At 34.7% G+C, this 12,293-nt stretch overlaps 1 protein-coding gene across 1 annotated transcript; it reads left to right on the forward strand.

Annotated features, from left to right (window-relative positions):
* The first annotated feature begins 516 nt into the window (after window positions 1–516).
* On the forward strand, window positions 517–1,540 carry LOC111448144 (transcription factor MYB44-like). Its single transcript, XM_023087589.1, has one exon. The coding sequence runs from the start codon at window positions 574–576 to the stop codon at window positions 1,339–1,341; it is 768 nt and encodes a 255-aa protein (XP_022943357.1). The 5' UTR covers window positions 517–573; the 3' UTR covers window positions 1,342–1,540.
* Window positions 1,541–12,293: the final 10,753 nt, after the last annotated feature.

The raw sequence follows: 12,293 nt of genomic DNA on the forward strand, positions 1-12,293 counted from the left end.
TTTTTTTTTTTTTTTTTTTTTTTTTTGAAGCATATCAATATATTTTGAAGCATATCAGTTAAATTATATTCAGATTTACATTTCTATTATATCGTAAAAGATATATGCAGCGGAGGATTTGAACGTCTAAAATTAAATTTAAAAAAAAAATATCTAAGAAGCAACTAAATGTATTATTATTACAAACTTTATTAGCAATTAAAAATACCCCTTAAAAGAATCTAGAAACACACGCGCAAGGATAGGCGCGTAAATGATTGAGCGATGAAATAAGGAGAGAGAAGGAATAGATTTTGAAATGGAGGGCGTGGAGTTGTGTAAATCAGAGCAGTTAAGATGCGACGCGTGTCCACTCACCAGCTGTATCCCAACTCCCGTCTTAACGGCTTCACAGGAACTCCCGGTAACCAATCCCCATAACCCCCACTCCCTTCTCCCACCAACGTCCAACCTTCCACCTCCTCTTCCGGTAGCCTTCCCCTCCCTTTTAAATATCCCCCAAATCCCCAGGAAGCCCTGTATGTATGTCTTCTCCGATTCCAACCAACAGAGTTTCTTCTCCATTTTGGTTCCATGGCGAAAGAAATTGACCGAATCAAAGGCCCTTGGAGCCCCCAAGAGGACCAAGCCCTTCGGAGATTGGTCCGTAAATACGGCCCTCGGAACTGGTCCTTGATCAGCAAATCCATTCCCGGCCGCTCCGGAAAGTCCTGTCGGCTCCGGTGGTTCAACCAGCTCTCGCCGCAGGTCGAGCATCGAGCCTTCACCGCCGAGGAAGACGAGATGATCATTAACGCTCAAGCTCTGTACGGAAATAAGTGGGCCACCATCGCCAGGCTCCTCTCCGGCCGGACTGATAACGCTATCAAAAACCACTGGAACTCAACCTTGAAACGGAAGAGTGGGGGTTGTAATACTAGTTCGCCGCCGTTGAAGAGTCCATCTGAGTCCGATGTTAGCGATTCTAGCTTCTTCCCCGGTGTATCCTCCTCCCATGTGTACCGCCCGGTGGCTAGAAGCGGCGGCGTTGTGCCTCCCTGCGAAACGGTGTCGTCTTCAAACGATCCGCTTACATCATTGTCGTTGTCGCTTCCAGGTGCGGAGTCGTCGGAGGAAAAGTCTGTGGCGGGAATGGGTGGAGTTTGGGCGGAGGAGAGGAATAAGAAGGGATTTGAGATTGGTGGGTCGGATTTAATGGGTGTGATGCAGGAGATGATAAGGAAGGAGGTGAGAAAGTACATGGGGGGATTAATGGAACAGAGCGTCGGCGGCGGGGTTTGTGTCCAGCAAGCTGCCGCCGGTGGGTTTAGAAACTTCGTCAGCGTCAGCAAGAGTGTGTGAGGAAGTTAGTGTAAGAGAAAACAAAAATAAAGATGATTAGTGTTTTGTTTTGTGTTGTTGTTTGTGTTTGTGGTGTGTGTGTGTGTGTATAGAAGGAGAGTGTTAGTGTTTGGATGGCGGAGATTTGGGCCTGTAATGGATATGATAATGAAGATGAAAAGAAGAAGAAGAAGAAGAAGGCTGTGGGTCCATGAACCACTTTAAAAACTATACATGAATTTCAATCGAATTTTAAGAATTTGTTTGGTGTTAGTTTAGTACAAGTGCACGTTGCTCACGACCAGCCTCAGGGGAAACTTAAGTCATATATATATTGGATGAGGTTTGTCTTTGACGTCTTTGCCAACCAAACATCATCTGTGTGGAATCCAAGTTTGATCGACTACACACGTCGCTTGTGCATGCATGTTCAATCATCTAGACACAACCAACTTGCTTCTACGCTAGGCCAAGCTATTTGGCTCGATCTTACCTCTATTTGAGGTCAAGTTCTCTCAATGCAATGTCATATCTCATCTTATCATCTTGGTTCTCAATTGACATCGCCTATGTATCTTGACGTCATCCAAAGTTAAGGGGTGTTGTTAGCCATCACAACTCACTTGGTCATATCATTTATAATGAGCTCATGTGTCGTTCATAACATCGGAACATCCTAAACATTCATTCATCTGAGTTTTATTGAGGTATTGGCTCTCTCGTGCCCATGTCCTGTCATTTACAGATGCCCGTACCGGATAGGAGTGCAAAATCCAATCTCTGATACTCAGGTAGGGGTGCAATACTAGCACACCCATGCCGCTCGGTACTGTCTTCCCCTAGTACACTTTGAGACATTTTGATAGCAGCGGGTGTAGATAAGATTTGGTGAACGGACATACGGTGTCGTGGAGCGTCTATCCGGTGTTCGATTGACACCAAATTTGGTGAGCCTTCGTATTTCATATGGACGAACCTGACTCCATAATCGCATACCCAAATTCTCTCAAGAACCCCAAATTTCGAAGCTAAGGCTCTAGGCCCTACCCAACCCTTCAACAAGTCTATCTTTGATACTTTTGTCTACTCGTTGTCCTTATCTTACTTATGCCTTGTTTCCTCTTCAATGCGCATGTTATATGGTGTGTTAGATGATACACTATTTTCCTCGGTCGCATCATGACACTCGTCTAAGCTTTCACGTGGCCGATGAGCGCCACTTGAGGGTCGCAACTACTCTTGACTCAACGTGAGGGTCACAATCTATTCTCTTCATAGTTAGGTTGTGACATTGAACCGCTATTAACATATGAACTTAGGATTAAAAAATCGAACTCTTAGCCACACATTTTCCTCCCATCATTTGCCCTCTTAAATCTTTCAAATTGTTTTCCTCCTTCCCTCTCCGGTTGAAATTATTTAATCTCGTACGGTTTCCTATAAACTTATTTGATCTTGTTATTCTTTCTAATTCTTCTCCTTCTATCTTTTCCTTTTCGAAAATGTCTTTACTCGTGCCCTTTCGTGCTCTTTTGAAACATAATTCCTAGATTACCCGTGTGTTCTCTCTCTATTTTAGCTAGTTTGACTTTCGACTATCACTCATTTATTTAATCTACTTTTTTTGTTCTTACCATTTCTTTCAACCAATCAATTAGGCTAACGATTGATTGGATTTTTGAGGTTACATGCACCCGAAAAAGTCAAATCTATAGTAGAAAATGTTGTTGACGAGTTACAATTTGATGGCGAGGGTTTCTCGTTTCAATATACACATGCAAGATTTTCTATTTTTCAGTTGATGATGTCAATGATGATGTCAACCTTTGTACAAGATATTCGTTTTTTTAATTATTTTTTATTAGTTTATTTTTTTAATTAGCAAGGTCTATTTTATTTGTAAACACCGAACTAATATACTTTTATTATAAGTAATGTGATTATTGCAACCGATACCGTGTAAACTCTACAACATCGACTGAGAAAAGTGTTTTTATTTTTTTTTTATTTTTTTATTTTTTATCAAAACCCGTTAAGAAGTTGAGGTTGCAACATGCCACTAATTCTTACCTATGATACCATTGGTTGGAAATTAGAATTTGAACTATGATAATTTTGTTTTGCAATATATTTTCCAATGGGTCAACATGATATAAATTAGCATTTAACTATTTGTTGGCACGACACTAAAAAAAAAAAAAAGTAGTGAATTTTCTTGTAGTACAATATGTCAATTCATGTGTTAGGAATAACGATTCTCCATAATAGTATGATATTGTCTACTGTGTCATGTTGCCAACTTCTTAAATTTATTTAGAAGAATTATAATCGATGGAGTATTCAAATGAAAGTATTATATGACTCGTGAGATTTGTGAAAATTTGTCAAAATAGAGATATTCCTTATTTATAAATTCACTATGATTCCCTAAATTAGTCCGTGAGACTCCCTCCCAATAATCTTCAACAAATTGTATGTTTGCATTTACTCGCTCTTTATTCTACCTCTGTTCAAATAAGATAACGTCGCAATATTATTAGGCGAGATTTGTTTACGGAGCGTTACCGTGGTTCAATGATGATCATCGATCTCTTTTGCCAATTTGTCAGTTTGTGAATATCTTAATAAATTTATTTGACTGCAAAATTATTTGAATATGAGAATATGTGAAGGGAATGAAAGACCACCATGGGTTATTACGAGGGCCTAAGAGAGTGATAGGACTCATAAGGCCCATTTACATATGAATCACAATGGCTGGCCTGACCCATTTCACCTTTACATTCATCAACAACACTAATCTCCTTTAATACCTCTATCCGCACTATGTTTCCATTCACGGTACCATGTTGAGCTAGTAACAAAAGTCCACAAATCTACCATTTGGTCATTTGTCTTCATTTTTCATGACTTTCTCTAATATGCTTTGTTCTAGCATGAAACATTGTATTTTCTAAAACGCGGAACCACAAACTATTTGTCGTAATGAAGTGGTATCAGATAGTCAACTTTTTTGGTGTAAATCCTCCATTAAGAGTTTCAACCACGTATTTTCTTGAGTTGCTCTAGTCGCTGTTCTGTACTCTGCTTCTATTGTTGACAATGATACTATTGGTTGTCTTTTGTGGCACCAAAAAATTGTTCCTAAACAAAGCTTGAACACATACCCAATGGTTGATCTTCGAGTATCATGACCTTTGCATAATCAACATTATAGTATCCAACTACCTTGTAGTCTTTGCTTCTTTTGTACAAAAGACAATTGTCGATTGTACCTTTGACATATTTCAAGGTCCGTTGAGTCGAATTCAAATGAGGCTTCTTCTTTACATGTACCGACTCATGACTCTAATTTCATTTTCAAATCTCTTTGGTTTGTTCATGTAGATCTCCTAGTCCAACTGTCTATCTAAGAGAGCATTCTTCACATCTATCTGTCATAATTTCCAATTTTTACTTGCCGCAAATGCTAAAGGATCCGCATGGTAGTGATCTTTGTCGCTAGACCAAGCATTTCATCATATTCTAGTTCACATTGTTAAAAGAATCATCGAACTACAAGTCAAGCCTTGCATCTCTCAATTGATCCATCCTAATGATGTTTTACTTTGTAAATTCACTTGCAAAAGATGGGTTTGACATCTCCTAGTTTTGGCACTAGTTCCTAGATTTGATTTTGATCATCTTCTAGTTTTAGCACTAGTTCCTAGATTTGATTTTGCTCTAAGATTAATTTTTTCCTCCATCGTCTTTTGCAAAGGTGAGCTTTGTGGTGCTTCTTCGTACATCTCTAACTCATTAACTCTATCTTTTATACTAGCAACTTTGGCATACTTTGGATTTAGCTTTAGGATTTTTGATAACCGTGTAAGTTGTTGAGATGTTGTTTACTATTTATCGAGTTTGCATGGTTAAGTCATTTATTACTCACCAACATCGGAGTCACTTGAATTTTCAGCCGCATCAACACTTGACCAAATGTGTGCAGTTTGATCCCCCATCTTCTATTGTAGAATGTTTTCAATATTGTTTGAATCTTGTAAGACACGTGGTTTAAGCATCCTAAATTAATGATCCAGTCATTTTCATAATCGGTATGCTCTCTCATCATCGCCATGAACTCTAGCTCGTCTTCTTCTAGTACATCTGCATCCCATTCATCCTCCATTTCCTTTTTGTTGGTTGCCGCATTATTTTCGATAAAAGTTTTTTTTTCGAACAACAATTCTTGGACATGTGGCCCTACTTTCCGCAATTGCAACAAATACTTTCAAATTTCTTCCCTTGAGAATTCTTGTTGTCGTTCTTCTGAATTCTTGAGGGTTGTGCATTTTCATATCCACTTTTTATGGGCGACTTAAACTTTGACTTGTGAAGAGCGCTTCTTCATCGCTATTCAGGGTTGTGCAGTTCCTTGGTAACTTCTTTCTTTGCTTTTTGGCTGGCTAGCAAATTTTCGAACTCTACAAATGTGGTTGAAAGAGTGATCCTTGTACAACAATAACAAAACCTTTATATTCTAGTCGCAATCTGTGGATGATCATCCTCTTCATTCAAGCTTCTCCATTGACGGGCTCTTAATCAAGTTCAATAATCTTCTGATAGATTGACTTGACCATGTGGAAGTACTGAACAATCATCAAGTCACGTTGTGAGATTGATAACCACTCGTTCTACAAAAGTTGTAACCTCGTATCATTTTTATTTGATAAAATTATCACAAATATGTCACATGCATCTTTTGATGTCTTGTCATCTCGGATGTACTCCAACAACTCTTTTTCGATTTTGGTCTTCAAGGCAAACATTGTTTTACCTGCCTTAATTCTTCATTTGCACAAAATGTCATCAACATTCTCCTTTGGTTGTGTAGTTTCGCTTCCGCCAACAATCTCACAAAGGTCTTGTGCTTGTAGATAAGATATCATGCATGTTGCCCACGTGTTAAAATTGTTGCTGTTAAGTTTTTTTTTATTCCTCTGATGACTTGGAGATCATCCATTGTGTTGTCAGTACCTCAGTATTACCAAACAAGTTTTTTCGACACAAAACTTGTAGAGTCATGAATTACTCACGACAGTCACTAATCATCTCAATGATTTAATTATGATGTAGAGATGAGACTGAATTGCAACCACATAGGAGACTAAAAAATCCAAGAGATACAACTTGTACCAACTTTACTCTAATACTAGAGTGTTAAACCCAACTCTTCGTTAGAAATACTAGCACATTTGTTTAGACCAATCAACAAAGATTACAAGATTACTATTATTACACTTTGCCTTGCTTAGAATTGTTTAGGATTTAAATTGGGAGGTAGTTTATAGTAGAGTCTAAACCAAATGGATCACAAATTTGTGATTTTCTAGATTTTATCTTCTATACTTATTTAAAAAATATCTTAATCTTTGTTTAAAGATACAATGTATCCTTATTCCAAAAATATAATTTTAGACGTTTTATTTTTAAAATATAGTACGTCATACAATTATTGGTTTGACCCTATTAAAACCATGCAGATTTGGCTTAGGTTAATTTTCTTGGAAATATCAAAAGTTTGGGTCGATTGGTGGGTTGACATTTTTTTTTATTAACCCAAAAACATGGTTATAACCTAACCCATCTTACCCTACTTTTAAAACTATTACAAATATATCATATTTAAAGTTTGTAACTGAAGTTAGTGATGTTGTAACATACCAATGTTTGATATTTGAATTTTATAAGATTTTAATTATTAATGTAATGTATATCATAGACAAGTAAGATTTTTAAAACATAAACAACCCAAAATTCCAACCCAACTCAACTCTCTTGGGTTAGATGGTAAATTCTATTTAGGTTGCTCGAGTCACAATTCCAATCCAACTCAAAGATAGAGAGTTTGATTAGGTTAAAAACTCTATTCAGATTGTTCGAGTCACCAACTTAAAAAAATTTTGTAGATCCAAAAGACTTTCTCAACATTATTGTGTATACCCCTAACACATACCTTCAACCTCACCCCATTTCACCTCACCCCATTTCACCTCAATTAGGACAATATAAAGTTACATACATCACGACGTGGTGATTGTGTATAATTTATCCAATAAAGTATATAAATTTATGGTTTCAATCGACCAAGTTTATGATTCTCGAATAGACAAATAAGTAGAAAGAGAGAGTAAAGGAAATGTAATTATTAAGTCATTTTTAGTTTGACCAGACATGATTATGTGGAAGATATTCAATTTCCTCATAATTTCCCTCCTCTCTTTTTTTTTATTATACCAACAAAATGCAAATTCTTTTGGTTCAATGGTAATGTTTATAACAATTATATGTTGTGACCTCCTCGAAATTTGGTCGGTCAAGGCAAATTCTTTTGGATATTACGAACTTTTTGCTATTCCAATCTACAAATTTCTTGCACCCAACGACCTCGTTTTTTTGTTTAAAATATTTTGAAAGTGTAAATTATTTTTAAAGCAATTCTAATGCTTAGAAACTTAAAATTAATTACTTTAAGGAACTATTTTAATAGAATAGTCAAAGTTTATATTCTCTATGAAAAGTAAACGTAATTTCTAATTGAAAGATTCTTTTAGAATTAAAAATAAAAAATAAAATAAAAAAGGAAAAAGAATGTAAGACAATAAGAGTGTCTTTTTGTTTTTCAAATTTAAAAATGTGAATAAAAAAATATTTATGATTTATTTAGTGGATTTAGTTACCAATTTCTTTGCATGACTTTACGTAGAATAACGAAGTAGTTGACTTGAGATTAACGATTCATTATAATATTCTCATTATTTTTATTATTCCTTGATTTATAACATTTTAAAATACGGACTTGATTTTAAAGAAAATAAAACCATAGAAGATGAAATCAAAAGCTTTTCTTTTTTCTCTTTCTTAGGTCAATTTTATTTATTTCAAAATATAACTATTCATGTTTAATTTCTATAGATCATAGTTTGGGTTGAGTTGAGTCGACAGTTATTTTATTATTATTTTTTTTTAAAGAAAATTATATTTATCTACGATATAGGTTATATTAATAATTAAAATTTCATAAAATTCAAATATCAAACGTTCACCCGTCACAATGCATCACTAACATCAGTTATAAATGTCAAATATTCTTAATTTTCAGAATAATCTTAAAAGTAAGGTGCATTAGTTATAAATGTGAAATATTCTTGATCTTTATAATAATCTTAAAAGTAAGATAGAGTTGTTGTTGTAACGACTCTATTTTTCTTAATATAATAGAGACGATACTACGTGCATAACATGTCTAATATGTGTGAAAATTCATTTTCAAATATTTATATGTAGACGATGTCATGGACTTAAATGTTCGTGAAGTTCATTTGCAATAAAAGTAAATATCAAAAGAGTAGCAAATTTGAAATAACAGTAATTTCGAAGAAATGAAAACGTCCTCTTTTAATCTAAGGGCCACAACTTAAAAAAGAAATGTAACTACCCTAGCTTTGGTTTCATGGCCTACACAACATCATTGTCATCCGTGCAGAGGTGTCTTACTTTTACCTGAAAATAAGAGTAGCATATAACTTGGGGTATTTTAAGAAATACTCAGTAACTCCATTGTTGAGGACGAGAGATGCATACACAAGCAATTATAGTGAGACCTATCCTTTTATAAAATATGATAGCATGACCTTGGACTCCTTTTTCCAGCCTTGGCAGAGTTGGATGTGTGGTACTTCCCCACACACGTGCACATGATCCCACCAGGCGGGTTCGTATATGTACCCCTAGGTCTGGCTCGTCGGGCTAGTGCGCTCTCACACCGCTGGACACCACGAAGGGGTCCAAATCGTAGGCCCACATAGGTTTACTCTGCTTTCTAGCCTAGGGGTACATATACGAAGGGAAAGGAATTGCATGATATCATGGCGAACATAAACATCGTAAGGTACACATCTATATAATCATAACAGGGAAGTATCCTGATGCACATGACACACATAAATGTATAAGGTCCCCAATTATTGCATATGTTTTACCATCAAAATTGTACCTCCTTTCATTCATGACATAACGTGCATATGAATTATGCATACATTATTCTTATCACATCTTCCATAATTAGTATACATGCCTTTGAGAGTTATGCATCATATATCATTGATAACATAATATAACTTCTAAAGACAATCCTAACATAACATGGCATGACATAACATAGCATAGCATAACGTACAGTCATAAGATACGACATGGTCACAGGACACGCGTCATCATCATACAACAATCAAGTCATTGATCGAGTACAACAGTAAGGTTCCTTACTTAGTTGGCCTATATCGAAATTATTATCTTATCCTTAGTGCTAGTTTGAACTATTCTTAAAACTTGAGTAAACCTATGTGGGCCTACGATATGGAGATAGAACATGTTAAAGGACTTAATCTGCCTAATGGTCTTGAATAATCCTCTAATTTAGTTTAAAACATTTTAAATTAGAGAAATAGTAGTGGTACTCACCTTGATTGCCTCTGATAATGTTAAAAATAGCTATATGTGGATAAAAAAAAAATATAAGAAACGGGTCCAAAAAGTCCAAGTGGAGTCGTTGCTGAAATAGGCCTCGGGAGTTGATCGCTAAAGGATCGACTTATGACAGTCCATGATAGTGTTTTAAGATGAAATTTTCATTTTATGATCAAATTTAAACGTTTATTTCCGCACAAAATGATTATGTTATGATGACAGTAGGACTCTAGGTAAGTAGAAATTTAGGATCGTTACATAGACGTTCGGAGGTACAACGATCGTCATGCACCATGTCAAGCATGATGATCATCTCAATCTCATAGTATATGTATCTCTCCTCATTGTAGAGAGGAAGTATCTTGATGAATATGACCATATAACTATTCATGAGGTACCTTTACTTTTTCGTTTTAAACAAATCATACGGTACAACTCATTCATTACTCACATTACACCTGGTAATATGCATACATAAGCTTTTATAAATTATTTCATTCATAACATAATTTTCAAATCATAGCCTAGGGGACCTAGGGGTTATGCATCGTAAAATTCTTCATTTCTACACATATTCATATTATAGTACATCATGACATCTCATAATATAACATAACTCATCGTAACATAAATTGACATTACATTTATAATAAAATGTTATTTGGCATATCTTGGCTTATCATATCATCAAACATATCAAACATGCATACATATGATATGTGTAGAGTTGTTGGACACGTGTCATTATACATAAAGCAATTCTTCCAACCAATTGATGGTAGAGTCACTTACTTTGTTGATCTACACTTTCATGCATCTTAAGGCTCCTCTCTTAAATTTAATTCTACTGTTCACCTCATTTTTCATAAAATAATTTAAACTTACTTCTAATAATTTAAATTATCTAAACTTAATTTTGCATAAAATAATTTAAACTTGATATCAAAAGTTTTAACTAGGTAAAAGTAGTTATACTAACCTTAAACACTTCCGAAGAGTTAAAACTAGTAGGAAAGGGTTTGGATGTATCAGAACCAAGTCGGATCAACTGAAATGTTGGTCTGGAGTTGTCAAAAAATATATTATCCGACTGATTTTGAATCGTTCAAGTGGTATCTGAGGAAGTAAGAGACCTCCTTCTTATAATGGAACCTAACTCCCCATTTTTCAACGTAAGTACGTGGGACAACTTTATTTATTTATTTTTGTTATTCCAATAACTATTATTTAACTAATTTAAAATATTTGAAACGGGTGTGGATCAAATAGGAGAGTCAAGTATTTTAATTTTTTAGGAATATCCTAATTACGATGTCATGGGACTCCACACGTGAAGTTGGAGTTCTACAAAGAGATCCAAGCTAACACCGACCCAAGGACATTGAGTTATTATCATGTTTAAATGTATGGACAATGTTAAAGAAAATTTGTCATTAAATAATTTTTCTAGCATTACGACGTATATGCACGTGATAACACCTTTATTTTTAAGATAGGGGTAGGTTTGTTACATAATATCTCTTTTTATTAAAGAGAAAAGAAAAAGTAGGAATAATTATTTGGCATCTCCTCCGACAACCACACTCATTAGAAGTATATGTTTTTGAAGGAGTAGATCACTTAATATAACATGTCTTAAATAACATAATTTTTTAATTAAATATTGGTTACCTATAACCCACCTAATCATTAACAAATATATGCCAAATTATATAGTCTTTTCCATCCCTAATTTTTTTAGAAACTTAATTACATTACATTATGGGCTTTAAAACATAAGTTTTTTAATCTAATTTATCACTTACTTTTCATTCATTTAAACTAAAATTAATTGTTTGTCTTGATATTTTAGCAAATTAATTGCTAAATATATATGATTTTTAATTTAAATTATAAAAATACATAATACCTATTTGGTGGCATTTTAGTATTGGTTTACCATTTTAATATGATTTTTGAGAATTTTAGGAATTACTTTAACCTAATTATTAAAATAAGAAAAAGAAAAGGAAAAAGAAAAAGAAAAGGAGAAAGATTTGCAATGATTTTATTTTAAGCATTGTCCCATAATCTTTTAGCTTTTGGTTTGGTTTAGTCATCAAAAAGTTCCCACTTTTATAATATGAAAAGAAAATGAAATGAATTGGCTCCAACCCATCTCTTCTAGCTCTTACAACCTTTTTATTAATTACTACAAATATATATATATATATATATATATATATATATATATATAAAGTTCTATGTAATGGCACGAAAAAAAAAATTAAGTGTAATAGTCTAGAGAAGACGTGAGATTTTTAGCAAGGCGCCGGATCGGATACCCATCCGCATCAACCCACAGCTGTAGTCTAGTCGTTCCAACAACTGCATGGTCTAGCGCAATTTCGCAGCCCAACCATCCATTCAGCCTAGTAGACATGTCGTGGACCAACAACGTTACACGACTTAGCTAACTCACACGC

Source organism: Cucurbita moschata, unplaced genomic scaffold (genome assembly GCF_002738365.1).
Source record: "Cucurbita moschata cultivar Rifu unplaced genomic scaffold, Cmos_1.0 Cmo_Scf00010, whole genome shotgun sequence".
In the NCBI taxonomy this organism is placed as follows: domain Eukaryota; kingdom Viridiplantae; phylum Streptophyta; class Magnoliopsida; order Cucurbitales; family Cucurbitaceae; genus Cucurbita; species Cucurbita moschata.

Excerpts from the sequence above, each read along its gene's own strand:
- LOC111448144 (XM_023087589.1), top strand. The coding sequence starts at position 574 with ATGGCGAAAGAAATTGACCGAATCAAAGGCCCTTGGAGCCCCCAAGAG.